This window comes from Caretta caretta, chromosome 6 (assembly GCF_965140235.1).
Source record: "Caretta caretta isolate rCarCar2 chromosome 6, rCarCar1.hap1, whole genome shotgun sequence".
NCBI classification, from domain to species: Eukaryota; Metazoa; Chordata; order Testudines; family Cheloniidae; genus Caretta; species Caretta caretta.
In genome coordinates, this window is record NC_134211.1 from 85,371,427 (window position 1) to 85,394,374 (window position 22,948).

The window sequence follows — 22,948 nt, forward strand, 5'->3', positions numbered from 1 at the left end:
GAATAAAAATGAGGTGTGTGAAAGGAGATCTACTAGTTCTAAAATCTTGAAGGACATAGTGACCAGAAACAACCAGTTCAGTTTGCTAACTACAGATAAAATACTTCCTTTGTCTAATAAATTAGTTTTAAATGAAAAATTAGTTTGATGCAATGGAAAAGTAAGTTTATTTCCAGCTCATTTAGTTTGATTTTAGTTAATTAATAAACAATTTTGAATTGCAGTTTGTGTATTCTTATTTTAAATTCTAGTTTCCATCCAAATGCAGCTTGACACAAATCACAAGTAAAAGTTAATCTAATAAATCAGAAATGTGCCATTCAAGATTTTCTAACAATTTTAAAAAATGCAAAAATTAAGAACCTCAATAAATGGGTTAGTCTTAAATAAATAGATATAGATGTAGTGTTTCCTCCTGGTTATCGAAAGGTATCAAATTAAGTGTAAAAGCTGCATGTTTTAGTCACTAATCAACAAGTTTTATTGGATACCAGGCAACAAGAATCAACCACTCTTTAGGAAAATAATTAAAACTACAAATGCAAAACAAGATTAAAAACAGATTATTTATATAAGGATTCCTGCTGGTTGATTCTGAATTAGTCAATTAAATCACTTTGATTTAAATCAATCCATCCTGATTGGTGGGATTATTTATATAAGGGTTGCAAGATAGGAATTATATTTGCCATATTCCCAATAATCTTTTAACAGTTCCTTGGATAATATTGGTTTGTTTCCATTTTGCAGTATATCAGCAAGAACATATACTACAATTTATTTCTGGCAGTATAACTAAAGCTTATAAAGATACAATTCATGATCTTCCAGTAGTTTTCTCCTTCGCATTTTCATGATGGAAATCTTAATTAAATGATTTCAAAAACCACTATACACTGACATTTTTTTCCATGGGAATTTCAGTGCTTTTTTTAAAAAAAGCAAAGCTTGATTAGTAAATACAATATCTATAGACTTGTTACTCAGTTGCATGTATCTTCAAAACATCTTGAAATAAAATATGGGAGTCTGATTCTGCATGGGAATCAGAAGTACATGGAAGTGGTACAAGTTGGAATTAGTCACATCACACTTATCACTCCAATTAAAGGGATGCCTCTAACATAGCAACATGCAGAAAAAAAATGGTGAGTCAATGTATGTGGAGCAGGAAACACATGGAACAAGTGGAGTATACAAATTATACAGTTCTAAAAGCACTTTGAAGAGAGTCTGGTAAGACATCTTTTAAATCAAAACAGCTTCTTATTAAACATAGGGCTTCTCTATACAAACATTTAACTGGAGGCAAGTTGGGGTATGAATCTCCTCTGCATTAGCCCACTACACACTAAGGGCTAGTCTACACTGGCAACGTTAAAGTGCTAAACATTAAACAAAAACCACAAGGGGCGTGGACTATCTACACTGGTGCTTTACAGTGCTAAAACTTGCTGTGCTTGGTGGGTGAGGGTGTTCACACCCCTGAGTGAGAAAGCTGCAGTGCTGTAAAGTGCCAGTGTAGACAAGCCCTAAGTGTCTGTTAGTGTCAGTTCATTTGTGTACTTTGCTCTAGTCCTGTTTCAAAGTCCTTGATAGATCAAAATGCACTAGGGAACTGTTAGTGCATATCATCAGGGTCCATAAAGACAGAGAGTGTATAGCAAGCTAGCGCGGGGTCAATTCACACAAACTCAGTACTGTATAGACAAGCCCTCTGCTTATGAAAGAGAAACTGACTAGAAGTAGCTTTGCCGCAAAGTCTACAAGTAACCGTAAGTGCACAGCTCCAGCTTCCTTTATTTTCAAAATCTACAGTATTAAAATATAGGCCATATTCTATTATTAGATGCACAGCATGCATTATTGTGTATCTTAAAATAAATCAAATGAACATGGATATTAGAAGATTTTTTAAACTACAGAGCATGTACCTAACTTTTATTATAAGATACTAGACCTAACACAAATCTTAAAATGAAGTGTTCCTTGTAATCAGGAGCTTGTCTCCTCAACTCAGTGCCCTGGAATAGTGTTTCACAGCCTTCTGAACATTCCAGCCCATTTGCAATTGAGATGATGGAAATGTAAACTGCCTTTCCAAGATAAAAATGCAAATCAATATTAAGACAACTGCCTATGAGGTGCTGTGAAATACATTAGCCAGTCTAGCTCAAAATTTTAAAATTATTTTAGTTTAAATAAGATGCGCTATATTACTATCAATAGTCAAGTAAGGGGAGTCTTATTACCAGGATTTGAGGTTTTCAAAATGAGTGAAGGTTGTATAGCAATATTTTTTTTACAATAAATTGTACCAGATAATTCTGAAAGTTCACAAGGAAAAGTCTTGATTTTTTTCTCTTTCTAAATAGAGTAATAATAAAATTAAAAATATTTATTCTCCTTCCATATCATGATTTGGGGGTGGGGGGAGGGAGTAGAGGAGGCAGATGGATATGCCATACTTGCTGCTTTCATTGTATGCCTATTTTACCCTGACCTGTTGACTATTTGGGGCCACATTCTCACCTAAGATATGCATCAGTAAATATCTCACATCATTCACTATTGTTCTTGCAGACATGTGTAGTGATTAGTGGATTTTTCATGTTATGATATACCTCTAGGATTAGAATCTGCTGCTTAGGCTACGAATCCTGGACTCTAGCCCAACAAAGATTTTTCAACCCATATGCATACAAAGTTAAAAGGCCCTTTTTGAAAAAATACTTTACATAAGATCAGGCTAATAAATGTACACACTGCATATCAGAGAAGCTGTGAATTTTACTCGAGTCAAACATACACAAAAATTTGGTGTGCAACTAATGGGTGCTGGCATGAGGATGGCTCAAAACAGAGGTGACACAGACGTACACAAAACATACAGATAGAAAAATAACCCCATCTTTTTCTTACCATAAAAATATTCGACATATACTTCCCCTACTCAAACATATAAGGAGTATATTACCAACAATCAAAGGAAATCTACTGTATATCAAAGACCAAACATCACGTCTAAGGACTGACTCCATTCCAAACCTAAATTCAGGTCTGTTTGCAGAGTCAATATAGAATTTAAAGAGGATCTGATAGCCAAATATTGTGTAGGAGAATATATATTCTACCCCTGGACACCAAGGTCTTACAATTACAACCATGGTCATAATCAATTTATGTTCTGTTTATTTCAAATAAGAAACCAAGCAATGCCTTCCTAGTGCTTTACGATATTAGCAATTGGTTAAGATCTTGGTCTCCCTCTCCTCACCTGATGAGAACTATGCTTATGAGGGAGAAGAAAATAAAGCACAGGATTAAAATATGGCAGGGTTCAATTAACTCACCAGAGCCAGCCTTACATATTTAGAGTGGGAAGGGGAACCTTGACGTTCTCAAACCAATTTATTGCTAATGCTACACATCACCACCAGCCGCAGAAGTCTTTAAAGTGAACTCTGGCTACTAAAAATCATTAACTCTCTGTATTTAAAAACTGAAGAAGGAAACTCATTACACATTTTACTTAATTTATTGTATGTCAAGTAGAACAGTAATAGTTTGATAAAGATGTGAATAGTTTGCAGAAAAATTTAGCTAATATCGGAGTAAAATTTTTTAAATTATCTGATTACTTATTCCAAACAAAGTAAATTGTAAATATATGAGAAAAATTTAGTAGCCAAAAGGATATTGGAGTATGTTACTGTAGATCACAAATAGACCATTTATCACTTCATAATTTTTTTTAAAACATAGGAATTTGGGGGGCTGGCTCTGGCACCTATTTTTGGTGTTTCCACCTTATAACTGTAACATTAATGCTAGGAAACTTGTGCACAGAAAATATATTCCCATGTAAGCATGGAGATTTATGATTTTTTTTTAAAACGGTTACATTAATAAAAAAAGTGTCCTGTTAAGATTCCTTCATGCAAAAGGATTGTTTGGGAGAGAAAAAACAAACAGATGATATGTTACAATGAGACTAAAATCAGATTCATTTGTTACTGATTAGGTCAATATATAGCTTAACCTGGATAAGTTTCAGTGATTTAGGAATGAAACCATACAACATCTACCTTTTGAAATGTTAATAATTAGAGACAGCAAAAATGTAACAGGATCTTTAATTTGGAATCACCTTGTTAAGGCACTTAAGGTTAACAGAAAACTCTCATACAAGGATAATCACAAATGAACTAGAGAGAGAGACAATAATTACATTTTAAAAATCTGAACCATAAGGAAGAATACTTAGTCAAACTAGAAGCGGTCAACTTATCAGCATGAGAGATAGGAAATGCATATTAGCGTTTGAATGCATGAGAAAGGCAGACATTTGAACTTGTATTTAAGCTTTTTGTGGCAGAGATTGTGTCTTCCCACACATTTGCACAATGGATTCCCAGCCCTGATGGAGGCTTTAGGTGCTACCATTAAATAAATAATCACAGAATCATAGAAATGTTGAGAGGTCATCTAGTCCAGTCCTAGTGCTAAGGTAGAACCAAGTATATGCTAACCATCTCTGGCAGGTGTTTAAGATGCTCTTAAAAACCTCTAACAGGGATTCCTACTCCAGTGCTCAACTACACTTTTAGTTAGAAAGTTTTTCCTAATATCTAACCTAAATCTCCTTTGCTGCAAATTAAGAACATTACTTCTTATCCTACCTTCACTGGACATGAGAAAAACTGATCACTGTCCTCTTTGTAACAGCCCTTAACATATCTGAAGACTTATCAGGTCCCCCTCAGATTTCTTTTCTCAAGATTAAACTAGTCCAATTTTTTTAAGCTTTCCTCATAGGTCACATTTTCTAAACTTTTTTTCTCCAATTTATCCACATCTTCCTTAAAAAGCGTGACACCCAAAACTGGACACAGTATTCCAGGTGAAGATTCATCAGTACCAAGCAAAAAGGGACAACTATCTCCTGCATTTTAAATACAACACTCCTATTAATACACCCCAGAACGTTAACCTTTTTTACAACTGCATCACATTGCTGATTCATATGCAATTTGCAATCCACTATAACTCCTGGATCCTTTTCAGGAGTACATACTGTCATTCCCCATTTTGTAGTTAGGAAGAAAAATATTAAATGCACAAGTGTAGTACTTTGCACTTGCCTTTATTGAATTTCATCTTGTTGATTTCAGACCAACTCTCTAATTTGTCGAAGTCATTTTGAATTCTCATCCTGTCCTCCAAAGTGCTAGCAGACCCTTCCAGCTTGGTATCATCCACAAATTTTATAAGCATTTGCTTCACTCCATTATCAAAGTCTTCATTAATGAAAACACTGAATTGCACTGGACCCAGAACAGACCCCACTAATAATAAATAGCAGAAACTAATAGTGTTGTAAAAAGAAAAGGAGTACTTGTGGCACCGTAGAGACTAACCAATTTATTTGAGCATAAGCTTTCGTGAGCTACAGCTCACTTCATTGGATGCATACTGTGGAAAATACAGAAGATGTTTTTATACACAGACCAGTAAAAAATGGGTGTTTATCACTACAAAAGGTTTTCTCTCCCCCCACCCCACTCTCCTGCTGGTAATAGCTTATCTAAAGTGATCACTCTCCTTACAATGTGTATGATAATCAAGGTGGGCCATTTCCAGCACAAATCCAGGTTTTCTTAAGAAAAATAACATGGTTAATTTAAACACTGAATTAAAAATTTAAAAATTCTCTTCCCCCCCAGAAATTCTGGAAGGTTAGAAATACTTTCTGAAAGTCTACGTCAATTATATATTCAACTGCTGACATGCATTCCCTGTGTCTCAAAATGTGTTAAAACATACCAGCTGTTAGGCAGTATCAGTAAAATTTCTTCTCTCACTGAATGAGGCTAACATCATTTACCATTATGGAGATATTGAAACAGCAACAGACATTTCTAAAAAAACAATTTCTCTTTTGAATTTAAACAACTGCAATTTTCCTTCAAGCAATGGAGAAAAACGGAGATCACTTTAGGAGATAACCCATAATAAGTAAGTTTTTAGTCCAAGTCATACAAGCATGAATGAGACCTCCATTAAGTAATCCATCTAAAATACTGTCTAGCATGACTCATTTTTAAAACAGGAAAAAAAAATGTCTTCAAGGATACAGTAGTGGCATTGATCACTGTAGGAAGTTAGCGTTGCACATGTTTGTGCCTATTTATAGTTACCAGAGGTTTTAGGATATGTCCAAGAAGACAAAACACTTCAAAATACTTCTAGCTGATTCACATACTTTACATGGCTCATTGCTCTACTTTGGAAATCCACTGCATATTTTGTACAAAATGTATCCAAATAGCATTACTTAGAGAGCCTCATACTAATCCCCTATGCATATTATTCTTGACATGCCTACTCTTGTCATCACCTCTTTCTAACACATAAAACAACAGCAAAAAAACTTTTTAGTACAGCTAAACTGTGCCTAAGCAACTGGGTAAAACATTAAGCATGAATACATCATTTGCATGACCTGTATTTGTTAAAAATCTATGTATAAGTTATGAAATGCTATTCACTTACCCCAAAAAACACCACATAAGATTGCATAATATATATTTACATACATTACTAATTACCACACACGAAACTTGTGTGGGAAAGTTCACTATGTAGATACAAAAATGTTCAGTTATGAATCCCCCCCCCATCACATGTCTCATAGTTTGTACAGATACATACCAACTGTTTTCTGCCGTACTATGCTTCTTGCCTTTTCTGTCCCTGGAGATCCAGTCGTCGTAGCACTGCGCTGTCTCATTGGTGCCTGTCCAGGCTGATCACGGCTCCAACCTCTAGAAAAGGACTTATCAACAGATGATTTTTGGAACTCATGCCCAACTCCTGCAAAAAATATAAATTTTGAATCCATTCACTTAGTCACCTGAAATGTTCATATATTAAACGTTTGCAGTGGTCACCTTTTCAAATATTTTCCACTTAGCTTCAAATGTACAAAGTCAAAAACCAGGGACTGAGGTGAGGCTGACTGGCCTGTAATTCCCCAGATCCTTCCCTTTTGAGTTGACAGACACAGCTAATTAGACATACACTAGGGCCCACCTCCCTCTTTCCCCTCATCCCCTCCAGGACTCAATGCCTCACCTTCTCAGCTTGACCTATATAATTAAATTATATAATGCAGGATGTCTTACCTTTGCCTTTGTGCTTTTTCTGTTTCTGCTCACTTAATTTATCCAGTGGTAAGTCATTGAGGTCCAGGCTGTACAGGTTTCTAGCTAATACTTTTGTTAGTGTCTCCATAGTCAGTGACCACTCAGTGGCCAGCTCTTCCCAATATGTCAGTGATGACATTACAGACAGCAAATCATCCCAAAGCTCTCGAGAGATGTACACGTTTAGATTTGCTTTGATCCAGGCTACTATAAGAGTCTAAAAGAATAAGTAATTTAAGTGACAATAGTTGGCTTGTTAACATAAGCCAACAGAAGAGTATTCGAGCATCAGATTTTACTGTCTAAAACAAAAACAGAAATATCCATATAGCGTCCACAACGCACACACACATATACCCCCACCATCTCTACCTCACACAAATCTTACATGAATTTTCATGTGATGATTAAGCCTTAATGTTTTTGTTTTCACTCATAGTTGTGTGGTATGTTTGGTCATTTACCTGTGGAAACAAATTGGTTTGATAAAAGATTTCTTCAGCTCTTAACATAGTTTAGTCTGGATTACATCCCATGCACTTTGTTTCTTTTTTTTTTTTTTTTTTTAAAAAGCAGCTGGAGATTCTCCAGACCCCGGAGAAGCTGTCAAAAGACCAACTTGGGGCTATCTACTTTGAATGCCTACTACTAGCCCTTTCCCATAAAACAATATTTTTTGCACAGGTAGGGCACTCCCTACAAGGGGAAAAGGTGGGACTGCAGTTTTCCAGCTAAGCACATGGCAAAAGGAGAAAGACTACTTAAGAAGGGTGTTTCTCTGAAGCAGGAGGGGCCTTACCATTGCCACATGAAAAACAGGATATGCAGGAACGAAGCCATGAGGGACTTTGCCCTGCTGGAAATACTGGCGATCTTTGTATGCACAGAAGGGATGAGATCAGACTAGAGGGTATTTTCCCAAAGATCTGTAACTCTCAAATGCTTTAACAGTAACATGATTACAGTTCAGAAACTCCTTTCTTAAGCCTGTATTCCTTGTTTTCTTGCCATGTTGTCCCCAAAATGGGCTTCTAACTTAACCTGAGTGCCCACAGCATCAGTGGAACTCTGGGAAAGCATATGTAAATTAGTGGGGGGCTCAGGAGGTCTGAGGCATTTGGTTTAAGGGTTTAAGCTGGCTGAACAGCAGAGTCCCATGTCCCAACCCCAGCCTCGTGTCCCCATCCCCGAGCCCCCAACCTGGCCCTCCCCACCGCTTGTCCTTCGGGGCCAGTCCCCGGAGCCCCAAGTAGCCTCTTTCCCTCCACTGTCCGCCTCCAATCACCTGCTTCTACCACATCCCGGCCTCCTACCATCTCCCCAGGGCTGCTATCTGGAGTCTCATTGGTCCCTCCCACTACCCAGAGCCTCCTTCCTGCCCCTCTACTGTCCCAGCCCCCAGAGGGGCATCGTACCTCTAGCTGATTAGAGTCCAACAGCTTCACCTCCTCAGTCCAAGCTCAAAAGTACTCTCACATTCACAGCTTGTTTTGCTGCCCAGATCCCAGCCCACACCCATTCCTCTCCCCCCACCCTCCCGGCCCATTTCTGCTAATTGGCTCCATTGGAGGCACAGAGGAATGGTTGGGAGGAGGAGCAATGCCAGCCTTGTGCATCCTGTTTTCAGTAAAGGAAAATAAGGTCACCTTACTCTCTGGGCAGGGTGGGCATAGAGCCGGCAGGAAACCAGGGGGTTAGGGGAGGGGAGCTGGACCTTGACAAAAATAATTATCCCCAACTTAAACAAAGAGTTGTCAGCATGTTGTTATACAGAATAATGCTACTATTAGATGCAACTAGCCCTTTAACATGTAGTGGTCTCAATATTTAGGCAATATGCTTAATATTAAAAATTCTAGTCTCACAGATGAAAGAGAAACAAGGTGGGTGATGTAATATCTTTTATTAGACCAACTTCTGTTAGTGAGAGAGACAAGCTTTTGAACTCTCAGAGATCTTCTTCTGTCCTGAAGCTATGTAAGCTCAAATGCTTGTCTCTCTCACCAACAGAAGTTGGTCCAACAAAAGATATTACATCACCTACCTTGTCCCCAATACTCTGACCGACACAGCTACAATACCACTGCAGATGACAAACAAGTCAACTGCTTTTGTTGCAACCAGCCTCATAGCCAAAGTTAAACTCATATTAAAGTTATATTTAATTGCCTGAAAAAGAGGTCCTGCAAGCCTTCCTGCTAAAGTGGAGTTCTTTCTTCCTTGATACTGCAGGAAAGCCTGGGATGGCATCTTCAGCACAGATTCTGTGACCCTGAGCAACACAAGTAACATCTGCTCCCTGCAAAGCAATATTAAATTGAGTTACTTTTTCAGTATATATTTGGGACGTGACACTTAATAAATGATCATTGTCTATGTTTCTCCGCTTACACAAACATTTTTAAAAACACAGAAAGAGTAGGGTCAGAAACAGCCCAACATCGGTCTATTTTTAAAAAGTTTATCACTCCTGCCCCTTATTGCCTGTCTCTCTCCACTGCCACAACAAGGAACCCCTGCAGGATTCCCTTTCATATGTCATATAAGCCTTTCTACCTGCTCTCTTGAGGAAGCATGGCTCTCAGGAGTCCCAAATGGCAGCAAAGTTATTTTTAATTAGATCACTATTTCTGATCCTAACCTACACTTTTTTTTTAAAGCACCAAGTGAGAGTATTTGGCAGGGGACTGGTGTCATAACAGAAGATAACTTTCTAAATATACTCTACCAGGTCTAAAAGGGTGGCAAGAAAGAAATGTCTTCACAGTCACAACTGAATAACATTGGTTGAAGGTTTGTTTAAAGTTATATGAGGCCTGTGAAGGCATTACATTTAAAATTATCTATTGGAATTTGCTAGAAATTCCCATTTTGCTCCCAAGTCTCCACTAGATAGCAGAGAACCAAGTCTGACTACTTTTGTTTTTCCACATATGGATACATAGTGATGGCAGCCCTACTTACGAAGAACTCAGGAGACATCAGTAAGGGACAATGAAATTTAGATTACGACGAAAGAAGTTGGAAATTTAAAGATTTGCTGCTGCTCTCTGCTGCAGCAGACCATGGTGGCATTCTACTATTCCATTAGAACAAGGCGGCCGGGGGGGGTGGGGGGGGTGGGGAGAAGGGAGGAAAGAGAAGAGAAGAGAAAGAAGGGACGAGACTGACTGACTACAGAAATGGCTCAGCTTTGGAGCTGGGTTTTGCCTCATGTACCTGGTTCATTAGAAAATAATAAACTGGTTAAAGCGTGGATGGATTTTTGCATAAAAAAAATCCTGACACCAGAATAAGTTGCAGACAGGGATCAGTATAGACCTTTAAACATTAAATTACTGAACTTGTATACACCCACTACCTTTAAGCTAGCCCTACTCCAACACAGATCTCTGAAAAGAATCTTCCTATAGCTTTCCTAGGTGGGTGGACAAGTACCCCTGGGTCACAGAGAGTGGGACAAAGTAGAACAAAAACAGGTCAATGCACCTCCCCCCCACAAAAACAAACTGAAGTGGTCACAGGTACCACCATGGGGGGATGAAGTGGGGGGGAAGAAATACCCACAGACAGGAAGTGGTAGAATGGGCATTCAACCCCAACATCCCTCCTCCAAAAGTAGTAGAGCTTGGCTTCCCCAGCTCTTGGCTCTCAAGCACTATTCCCCCCAATGGGTAGTACTGAACCCAGCTTTTAATAGGGTTGAGGCCAGGAAAGGGGATGGCGATATTCACCACCCTCCCAAAAGCTGATAAGACTGGTCCTGCCCTTGGAATAGAAGCCATCAGTGGCCACACAGGAGGCATATAGTTTATCTATTTCTCTTTCCTCTCCCCACATCCCAAATGAACATTCAGCACTGGCCACTCAGAAAAGGTGCCTGTCTATGACCCTTTCAGTAGCTCTGGAGAAATGACAATTGCAGCTGCTGATCTTTGCCTCACAGGTCCACTGACCATCACTGATGCTGTCTTTTAGTGCTGAGGGTGTCTATTTCTATCCCTTCCACTAAGCAATCCCCTTCCAGCTAGGATGGAGGTGTCCACGTGTGCCTGTTGTAAGAGTTATCTAGATTTATTTAAAGGGGTTTTTTTTTTGCAGGGGGAAGGCAGGCGGTGGTCCATGTGTACTTTATACCCCCAACTCCATCAAAATGATACTTTAAAGTAAACCTGGATACCCATCACTCTTAAAAAGACTGACTAATTGAGAGAAATTGACTCACTTAGTAGAAACCATCCCATTGGACTTCCTGGGTATTAAAAAGTTTTTAAAATATTTGGTCCAGTTCATTAAAAATCTTAAAGATAAAAGCATAAGCTTTTTTACCAAGTTTTCTTGTCCATTGTTACTTGCACCACCATGTGACGGTAGATATTAAGAATGCGTTTACACATATCAGTGTGTTCATCCAAAAGAGTTTTAATTTCATTTGAAGGCTCAAGAAGGAATATATTTGAAGAGTTTATTATAAAAACCTATAAACAAAAGAAGTGGCAATTAAAATTATTAGCCTGAGAAGCTAGCCAGTTTTAGCTCTGATTAAAACAACCCTACAGATAACTGTAGAAAATAAAAGTAAAGTAGTGATGTAAATTTCCATAGGTACATCACTGGTTTATCCGGCTTTAATGAGTGACAAATTCAAGAATAAAATTGGTTTAAGTTTCAGTTTAGCAGAAGAGAGAATTTTTCATGTTTTCTATATAACATTTGTACAAGTTTCTAAAGATATATTATATGGAGAATTACTCAAGGCTGTGTTAAAACTGGAGAACATTCAACAGCATAAATCCACTGCTGTCCTCTGTAACACTACAACCACAAAGTAACATTTGATAAAACCATGATAGTGTATCGATATATACACACACGCTGTGCCTGACAATGACTGTGGAATTTCTATATTTTGGGACTTGAATTTTTATCCCACAGTGTGTAGCACGGCTTGCTAAGAGTAGGGTATCTGGGATATTTACCAAAGAGGCTGCCCTCACACTTAGCTATACAAAACTCCCAGAATGCTGCTCTCTCAAGTTTCCAACACCCTAGTCCATACTGCCACAATGAACTCTACGTATCAGAGTTAGCCATGTACAGTTATCCATTTCCTTACAGAATTTAAGGTATCAAACAAGTCTTGCTTAGCATTAAAAAAAACAAAACACAAAACAGCAATGGGGACAATTTAGAACAAAGAAAGGTGATTGCAATCTTTGAATCATCATGTATGAGACAATGCTCCAAGATGAGCATCCTGACATTAATGTCTGCTGTGCTTGGGTCCTGGTCAAACTCGCCCAAGCCGAGTGCCAATGTTGAGACTTGGTCCAGTCTCGAGTGGTGGCAGGACTGCGCTGAGAATCTAAAATGAGTGGGTGAAAATCTTTCAGATAAAGACACACCTTTTGTTCTTTCTGTATGCAACTTAGCCTAATAGGACAGCTAGAATCTCAGTGAGCATGAGAATAGCTATACACATTTTGGAGACTGGCCACAAATAAAGATTAAAGACCACTGGAACACATACGTGTGCCAATGTCTTGGAGAGACTATTGCATTCAGGGTAAGCAATGAAATATATACAACCCTAGAGAGGCCTCTTATCGCTAGTAAGCATTCCTCTAAGGTAAGAAGTGTTTGTAGATAGGCTTCCCAGCTGAAATGGATCTACTGATGGAACTCTACTGCCCATTCTCCGTCTACTAGACAAAGCACCAAGCAAATCAACCAGAAAGGGTACTAAATCTACTATGTTGTAAGCATTCGTTGATCACAAATGTGATGTCCTGGATATTTACTTTAGCTGGCCTGCTAAAGCGCATTATGTTTAGAGCTTCAGGAACTCCAGCTTGTACCAGATGGGACACTATTTTTATCATGCACACCAGAAGTTAGAGTGCAACTACAGGGATTCTTGGGACTCTGCCTATTCTTTGCTTCCTGGGTAATGAAATTATACCTGGATTATCCCAGGAGCAAGACATTGCTTTAAATACTGCCTCCAAAAGAGTTGAATATGCCTCTATGAGGCTGAAGGGGAGATAAGACATCTTTTGAAATGTTATATTGTATGTCCCAATACCATTTTGGGATGCTGTAGTTTATACAACAACTATGTGACAAAAATGGGGAGGTTTTCCCCACAGACAGACAGAATAATTTGGAGACAAAGTTAATATATCTCAGCATCCTCCAATTACTGATATACAGGAGACCATGTCAGGAAAGCTAACAATGCAAAAAGTGTTCTCTGCCAATACAGCGGCAAATGGGAAACAGAAAAGAAAAATAACTAATCAAGTCTCAACAGCTGTAGGCTACAAACTGATCTGTGCACTGACTTTGAATATCTACCTCTTGGATATGGATAATGCTCAAACTGATTAAGTATGGGAGTGTTCTCCCCCCCCCCCTTTTTTTTTCTAAAGCAACTATAATTTTTGACTAATTTGTCTGTTTCAAATTCGAAGACAAAACATTTCAGGTATAAATGTCTTTATTTCTCATTCTTTAGGAAACCATGAAACATATGGTATGTTGTAAAATACAGCTTTTAATAAACAATCACACCCCAACTGAAAATAATATAGTTTGTAAGACTGACTGTACGTTTGGTTAGCGTCTGAGTTACTACACTGAGGAAAACCTTAGGTTTAGGGCCTGATCCAGGGCTCATTTAAGTCAACGGGAATTCTTCCATTGATTTCAATAGGCATTCAACCAGGTCACTGGGGACAGTGTTAGTAAGAAAGAGTACAGAGTAGGATAACAGGTAGGACAAGAACAATGTGGAGATTAAAGGAACCTCTACTAGAATGAATGATTCCAGAGTGAGGTTGGTGGACACTACATTAATACTCCAGTGTAAGTTCTCACTCTTCCTTTTTCATGGTGGGAATAGAGGCCTCAAATATTTGCCTCAGAAGTTGAGTCTGGCTTTCTGATTCTTCGGATTTGCATCTTTTGGCCTATACACACATGAAGTCATTGGTTATATATCTGCAGTTTTATTTTTTTGTCTGCTTTGGGTATCTGCAGCTCAATATTTAGTCCTTTGCCGGCTTTTTCCTCTTCAAGTTTTAGAAGGGGATCTGGTAATTTTCCTTTTCTGTTCCACTGAAATGCAAGCAGCTGCAACGGAAGGGGGCTCTCAGCACCTTCTAGACTCAGCACGGCAGCTGTGCCTTCCTGGCCTGTGGAAGAAGCAGAGCAGAGATTAGTTGTATTTGGCAGCAGGAATTTATTCCTGTTGCAGGACTGGAATGCTGCTGTGTGCTGGACTTCAAAGAATGTAGAGTTCCCACTGTTAAGATCAGCCTCAGGAAGTCACTGGTAAAATACTATGTATTCTAAAGAATGTGCGCCATTAGTTTCAGAAATGTTTATTCTTGCTTAGTGCTTTTAGAAGCAAATAGTAAGGAACTGAACAAATAATCACCATAATATACTTTTCCAAAATTTCTAACGCTTTGTATGTTTCTGCCCTTGAATGTTGTCTTTATTATAAGGAGAAAGAACAGAGGGTGAATATCCGTACTAAATAATTGTCCTTATCCTGCCTGCAAATGAGGAATTCTGGGCTTCATGTACCAACTACTTTATTACTGCTTGGGATTTTGGTCCCCAATAAAACAAAGCCTTAAATCAATCTGGTGTTCTATTTGGCTTTAATAAGTTTACATAAGAGACTGTGTTAAATGGGTACGATTGCTATTTAGCTCCTTATGATAATAAGCTACACTGACAACTAGAAGCTTATAGAAAAAAGCAAATTTGGTTGCAAAGGCAGCAGGAATGGGAGTCTGGTTATGCCACATTAACTTGGGGGGTTTTGGGCAGAGAACGAAGCAGCACCAGAGATATTCTAGGCTCCATTTGCAGCTTTGTTCATCTCTGGGAAATGGTAAGCTTACTTTTTTACTGGCAGCTATCATTGTCCTTATAACATCAGCATCTTACAATGCTGACTCAATAAACCCCCTTCTATTTTCAAGCACACACCAGAAATAAGATTCAGTAAATGTAGAGAGAGCACAATACCTTGCATGAATGTCTGCCTCTTGATTGCTCTGGTTTGTCTCCTCTGCCAGCTGTGCTTCATGCGGTAAGATACGTTGTTCTGGACTCAAAGCATATTCATCTTACTCACTTGTCGAGGTGGCTCTGATAAACTGAGGAGGCTTGATCAGTGGCCTGGCCTGGGCCAAGAATAATGTACATCACATCAAAAAAAGGGCAGGTTATTCCTGCTGAACCAATACTACTGTTTTTGTCTCAGGACTTACTATACCAGAGGCTTTAATGTTCTCCCAACAATGCTTAGCATTTCATCCAATCCACAGTTTAGCTAATCTCTGACACTGTGTTGTAAATTTCCTTGTTGTTGTCAAAGAGAACTCAATCTGGATGCAGTTATCACTTCAGATCTTGATGATAGCATCACAGAAACGTAGTGGAAGGGACCTCGAGAGGGCACCTAGTCGATCCCGCTGCACTGAAGCAGGACCAAGTAAACCTAGGCCATTCCTGAGAGGTGTCTGTCCAACCTGTTAAAAACCTCCAATGATGGATTCCATACAACCTTCCTTGGAAGCCTATTCCAGAGCTTAAATTACCGTTATAGTTGGAAAGCGTTTCCTAATATCTAACACAAACCTCCTTTGCTTCAGATTAAGCCCATTACTTCTTGTCCTACCTTCAGCAGACACAGAACAATTGATCACTACCCCCTTTACAACAGCCCTTAACATATCTTGTTTTCTCAAGATTAAACATGCCACTTTTTTTTTTAAAAAAACCTTTCCTCATAGGTCAGATTTTCTAAACCTTTTACCATTTTTGTTGCTCTCCTCTGGACTCTCACCAGTTTATCCTCATCTTTCCTAAACTGTGGCACCCAGAACTGGACGCAGTATTCTAGCTGAGGCCTCAGAAATGCAGAGTAGAAAGGGAAAATTACCTCGTGTCTGGCATATGACATACCAGTTAATACATCCCAGAATAATATTAGCCTTTTTTTGAAACTCCGTCACATTGCTGATTCTTTCAATTTGTGATCCACTATAACCCCCAAATCCTTTTCAGCACCACTACCACGTAGTTATTCCCCATTTTGTGCTTTATTATTTGTATTTCTGTAGCACTTACATGCTTTAGTCAAGGGCCACGACCCTCCTGCAGCATTGTAAGAGGGAAGGGTGTGACCACAGGAACCCTTCAGTGGCCACTGGCAGAGCCCCCCCACTTCCACCCCCATACTGTAACTTACATCAGGCCTGACGCACATTGCCCCAACACACTGTTGTCACTATCTCTCTCTCTCAAAGGTGTCATCTAAGGTATCGTATGTAAACAGGCAACATGCTGGTTCTGAAAATAATTGTGTAATGTATGCATAGATCGTGTACAAAGAGTTGTAGATGTGTGCTGGAAATACGATTTTAAAACTTATTTGGGAGGCACAGCATGAACCCAGACTTGTGCATTTACCTACGTGATTAGTTTGGTTACAGGCAAAAGGACAACAAATACATTTACAAATAAAGTAAACAGACATCAAGCTAAACAAGTGGGGGAGAAGGCTATTTAACAACCATGTTGGGGGAAAGAATCTGCACCCCAAGAGACCTTTCTGAGATTGACAATGGACTTTGAAGTACTAAAAAGGGGAAGCAAAGAGACAGTTTAGTTACCCTTCACCTAAAGGTTGATAGGGTACAGCACCTGTTGTGTCTATTAAATCCGATCCTTTTGGCCTGGAAGGCAAGAATTGGTGGAAACTTTACTGTAAGCGAGAAACTTGCTTACACAAAGATTGTAACTTGCTGAAATTAAGTTTTAGACACTAGAAAGTGTTGTTTGCTTTGTAACCATACTTGCCTTCTACTCATATTCAGTATCACTTCAATCTTTGTTTTTTTAATCAACTGATTCTTGTTTTATTACAAAACTATCTCTGTGCGGTGTATTAAACTGGAAGGTGAGTCCTCAGCGAGCTATACAGGCTGGTGTGTACATTCCCTGTTTGGAGGCAGTGAACTACATTTCTGTGAATGTCCATGTGATGTTGCACTCCATATGTTTATGGAAATATGCTTATGAGTGTAAATATAATGTAACTGGAATGCGCTTTATGCAAAAGGTCTCTAAGGTATCATTACAAAGCTTATAATCTACTGAGTGTGTTCATCCTATTTGTATGAATATCATTCTTGTATCTGAAGCTAGAAATATGAAGTATTACTCTGAAGTCTTATTGTAACTATGCAAAGTGTGGGCCATTAATGGAGCTTGGAATCTTGATGGCTCCCATTAATTAGGACAATTGGTGGTAAGTGGCTGTGTTTACTTGTAAGCCTTCCTGTATACCTGTGTGCCAGCCAGTGGGTAATGAAGTCTCAAGGACATGTGAACATGTCACAGGATACTGAAATACATCTTAAACCTGGTGCTTTTCTATTTAGAAGGAAGGGTGGGAACCCAGAGAGAGAGAGACAAAGGATTCCTACCTTGTGCCAAAGATATAAAAGGGGGTGGAAGAGAACAAAGGGGGCCAGTCATGAGAAATCCCCTAGTTATCACCTGAGCTGGAACTGACAAGGACTGTATCAGGGGAAAGGACTGGGCCCAGGCTAAGGAGTCTAGTCTGTGACAGAAGCTTATTGGAACATCTCTGAGGGTGATATTTACCTGTATTCAGTTTCTTAAACATATTAGGCTTAGACTTGCGTGTTGTGTTTTATTTTGCTTGGTAACTTACTTTGTTCTGTCTGCTATTACCTGAAACCACTTGAAACCTGCTTTTTATACTTCATAAAATCCCTTTTGTTTATTAACAAACCCAGAGTAAGTGATTAATACCTGGGCAAGCAAACAGCTGTGCATCTCTCTCTATCAGTGTTATAGAGGGCGGACAATTTATTTGTTTACCCTATATAAGCTTTATACAGAATAAAACTTATTTATTTGGGGTTTGGATCCCATTGGCAACTGGGTGTCTGAGTGCTGGAGACAGGAGCACTTGCTGAGCTGTTTTCAGTTTAGTCTGCAGCTTTGGGGGTGTGGTTCAGACTCTGGATCTGTGTTGCAGCAGGCTTGCATATCTGGCTCAACAAGACAGGGTTCTGGAGTCCCAAGCTGGCAAAGAAAATGTGCTCAGAGGTAGTTTCAGCACATCAGGGGACAGTCCCAAAGGGGTCTCTGTGACCAAACCGAATGTACTAGTATATTCCCTAGTAAAGCTCACAGTCCAGTGAGGAGGGACTGGACACTGCAGAGGAACATCTCTGGGTAACTCAGGAGTTGGATTCACAGATTGTTATCTGTGAGGCAAGATTTGGACTAAGAGTCCTGAAGAGTTTGCTGGCAAGGCAGACAAGCTAATGTCTCATGGAGCTCATACCTCGTTTGGGAGCAGCAAAATACCTCACTTGTTGAGGCTGAGAGGAGTTACACAGGGGTTCAAAATTCAGGGTACCCCAAGCAGGAGGTCACACATCTGACTACACATTCTACATTACAGGAACAGTTTTTCTTAAAATCCTCTTGGGTGTCTTTGTTAACTATTTGTACTACCGTAGTGCCTAGAAGCTGTAATCATAAACCAGGACGCCATTGCAGTAGGCATTGTACAAACACAGTAGTGACCCATGTGAAAGGTTAATGGGGTGGAGGGAGGAGCAAATGCACATCTCTGCTGCTATTATTGTTTGGTTGGATTCTGACAGAAGTGCATAGGATAAAACAGTAAAGGCTAGCTTCATGCCAGAACAGCCTAGCCTGCTACTCACTAAGGCCTTGTCTACACTACAGCAGTACAGCTATGGCACTGCAGCTGTGCCACAGTAGCATCATAGTGTAGACACTTCCTACAGCAATGGCAGGGGTGTTTCTGTCAATGTAGTTAATTCACCTCTCCAAGAGGTGGTAGCTAGGTTGAAAGAAGAATGCTACCATTGACCTTGCCATGTTTACACTGAAGGGATTAGGTCAACCTAACAATGGGACTCAAGGTGCAAAAAATGCCGAGTGACATCAATTTAATTTTTAAGTGCAGACCCAGGCCTGAGTATCTGTGTGGACACTGCTGCCACACTCTACTCCTGTTTCAAAGAGGGGTAGCTCTTGGGCACTGTTCATGAATGGCAGCAAGGTCTATCCATACAATTTGCATAGACAAGCCCGATGAGACTTGCAGTCTCCTCCCTGCAAAAGTTTCCCGGTAACAGCCAAGAACAGCAGCCTCTATGTCTGCTAGGGAGAAAGCATCCCTATTCCCTAGTACATCACATAAGCAGAGACTCACTAGACTCAGCTATCATATAGCCTACAATTTCAAAAAACTTATGCTCAGGTTGCCTGCTGAGCTCAGGAAAGCTCAAGGATTTTTTCATTCAACTTAAAAAAGAATGGGGTTTTTTTGCTCAACAACTAAAAAGTGACTAAGCATGCTCAGTGATCATCTAAGTGCTAATACAGTACTACTAAGACCTGTGCTCATAAACAATATTATGCACATGAATAATCTCATGGTCAGACTCCAATGTACACTGAACACACTCAAAAAAAAAAATTCAAGGTAAAAAAAAATCTCCAGTGTCTTATAATATAAGAACAAGGCATTTTGCTCAAAATATCCAAAATAACTGACCTCAGTGCTGAGACCAGTTATAGAAAATTTCAACTCCAAAAGCAGAATTTTCAGGAAGTTACAAATAAATGGGGGGAAAAAAAATAAGGCTATACAAATAACTCCAGCTAATCTTTACTACAGCATTTGCAACTTATTCAATACTAGTGTTGCGAGTTATTTCCAATTAAAATGCACCCATGCAAAGTTCCACAAATCCTCATATTTGATAAACACCTAATTACATTTTAAAATGTAAATAAACTGTTAATACAATATGATTTAAATAAGTTAGGAAGATCTAATAAGTGTTTATCTCCAGCTATAAAATTAAGCCACCACATGTATTCTAATATAGATAAAATTTCATAAAGTAAACAGGAGAGCACTCATCAATTCATACAAAACCAAACAAACCAAACAAACCGCGTGGATTAGTTTAGATAATTTTTTCTGTAACACCCTATAGAACAGAGTACACTTTCGGATGTAGTAATGAAGGTATGAAATAAAGATTTTTTTTTCATTGTGTGACCCAACAGTAGTAAATGCAGTCCTGTTATACTATATGTTAAATTATATCAAAAATGGAGAAAGAATGCAGGAAGTCACTAAGAACACAGTAAACTATCATTATAGCTTTATTATCCATCCCCTTAATTAAATCTACAATCATTTAGCAAAGCTGAGATGTTATAGAATAGCAGACTCATTCTGTAATCATGTTTCATTTTATCCATTAACATTTTATTTACACAATATTAAAGAAAACAAGTTAAACATGAAAGAATAAAACTGAGGTGGGAAGAGGAGTGCATTCCATACCTGTAACACTGATTGTACTCCGGCTCGTATATTTTGCTCAGTGATATCTATTTCAGATGTTTTATGGGAAGCATCTTGGTAGCAGCCATCTCTTGTCCAACTTGAATTTCGAACATGACCAGAGTTTGTTATTTTTTCCTGAAGCATAAAAATATTTTGTTTCTTAAACTCCCAGAGAAAAAACACATGAGAATTAGGTTTTTGGCCCCCCCTTTTTTTTTTTAAATAAAGGAGAAAATAAGAGCTGAAAATGACTACTGAAAGAGCAGCCTCCCTCCCAGAGACTGAGAAATGGAAGAAGAAGGTGTATGTCTAGGCACCTTAAAAAAAGGATACAATTTAAAAGTCTCAGAACAAATATTCAAAATAATAGGGGGGAAATTAATTGCTACTTTGTCTCATTCTGCGTGGAACACTTTTCGTATAGTGCAAGGATATAGTGCATAAGCCATCTCCCTAAGGTAGTTTATAGTTTATGGTTCATTGCTAACTAATAAGTATGGATACAATTTTGTCACAGTAAAAATTATGCAAAATGTACAGAGCAATCATGGTAAAAAAGTACAAAATCAGGGTATGCCCAAGCCAGAGCCAAAGAAGTCTCTGAATCCGTGACCAAATCACATTCTTACTAATAAGCCATATTAGAGAGTACACTAGACTATTAATGCAGTCGTAGTCCTCAGTGTCCTGAAGTCATTGGGGAATTTTGCAGTTGACTTAAAATGTGCAATGTCAGGCCTCAAGGGCATTTGCCTTTCACCCTGTGCATCTAAGGTATATTTTATATGATATAAAACCAATGAAAACGCTTACAGCTATTCTGAAGGGAATTGAAAAAAATAACCACAGCATTTAAAGATGGTAAAGGTCTGCCTATTAGAGAAAAACTCAATTTTGTTTTGGTCCCCAAACTGAGGCATTTTCTCTTAGGAAGCTCTTGGTAGGAGAATACACAGTGTCAAGTTCTAAATATATACATAATCACTAACATTAAATTACACTATTATAAATTTAGAGTAGGATTAGGTTTTCAAAAGGCATATGAGCAGTTAGGTGCCTGGCTTCCCATTGAAAGTTAATGGGACTGTCTGTGACTTTGAAAATCTCCCCCTTAAAATTTAATTTAAAATAGGATTTTTCTGTATTTGGTTCATTTCATTTAATGCCAGCCCCTAGAAGTCAGTTACTGCTGGGTTAAATATTTTTTCTGGTCATTTGCATAAACAATCTGAACAGAGAACTGATATGAAGGTGAGGTGCAGGCATGAATTGAATGATTTGGCAGCATAGCTTTTATGGGTGGCAGGCACCTTCACTGGGCTGCTGCTCTATTTACTCATACCTGAAGGGACAGATTTGTGCCCTTCACAGTTTTCATCTCAATATTTCCTTTCATTCCTCTTTCCCAGCTCCTGCACCAACCAGACTGCTATGTGGAAAAGACGTACATATGCTAAATAGTTCAGAAAATGAGACATCTATTTAACAATGGTCTTTTTAAATTTTAAGGAGGTCTTTTATTTTTTTTACCTCATCTCTCTCTTTTCCCTTCTCTGCTGAATTATGTTCTGCAACATTTTCATCACAATCTATATTTACAGATGTCAATATTTCTTCAGATTCTTTCATAAATAAAGGCTTATCTTCCTGTTGGATCCACTCCTGGTAAACCTTCACCACTTTCCTCATAGCAGCTGCTTCGCAAATTGGCAACAAAAATGCCTAGTTGGGGGGGGGGGGAAAAAGTTATAACATTTGAGACACTTTATCTATGTTCTCACGATACTGCTAGTAGTAAACAATTTCAGGAGCATGCATTTCAATTTATGGATGTGATATGAAAATAGAAAGTGGACAACACGACTTAATTTTATTTTAAAAAATTTAGGACTCACTATACTATCCATTCTGTCTCTTCGGGGCAAAATAGTGGATTTTTATTGGGGGAAAGGAAAAGTGAGAAACATCCAACCCACTTCTTTGAACTCTAGGAAAGCTCCTACCCAAGCATCAGGCTCTACAGATGGAGAAACAGCTGCAGCCACTCTGCAGGAATTTAAACTAAATGCTGATTTCCATCAGTATTAGTTTATTAACTTTTCCCAACACCACTCTGGAACACCCTGAAAGTCGGGGGGGGGAGGGGGGAAGGGCAGGAAAAAAGTCTGAAAGGAAAAAGTGACACCTGGCAAAAAAGCTTTACTGTTAGGGACCTGGATGTAGTTAGCATGGAAGGGGAACAGCAAGCAGTGAGACTCCATGCAGATCTGTTCCTGCATAG

General features: G+C 38.8%; 1 protein-coding gene across 9 annotated transcripts in view; it reads right to left on the minus strand.

Moving 5' to 3' along the window:
• Positions 1 to 22,948, minus strand: part of RALGAPA1 (Ral GTPase activating protein catalytic subunit alpha 1) — a 238,149-nt gene that overhangs the window by 175,583 nt on the left and 39,618 nt on the right. For all 9 annotated transcript variants that reach the window (XM_048855930.2, XM_048855931.2, XM_048855932.2 and 6 more), the window contains exons 11-16: positions 22,198 to 22,389; positions 20,665 to 20,802; positions 11,538 to 11,686; positions 9,378 to 9,507; positions 7,188 to 7,425; positions 6,715 to 6,876 (exon numbers count right to left, since the gene is read on the minus strand). In XM_048855930.2, the coding sequence (XP_048711887.1) occupies positions 6,715 to 6,876; positions 7,188 to 7,425; positions 9,378 to 9,507; positions 11,538 to 11,686; positions 20,665 to 20,802; positions 22,198 to 22,389 (1,009 nt within the window). The remainder of the gene's footprint in view (positions 1 to 6,714; positions 6,877 to 7,187; positions 7,426 to 9,377; positions 9,508 to 11,537; positions 11,687 to 20,664; positions 20,803 to 22,197; positions 22,390 to 22,948) is intronic.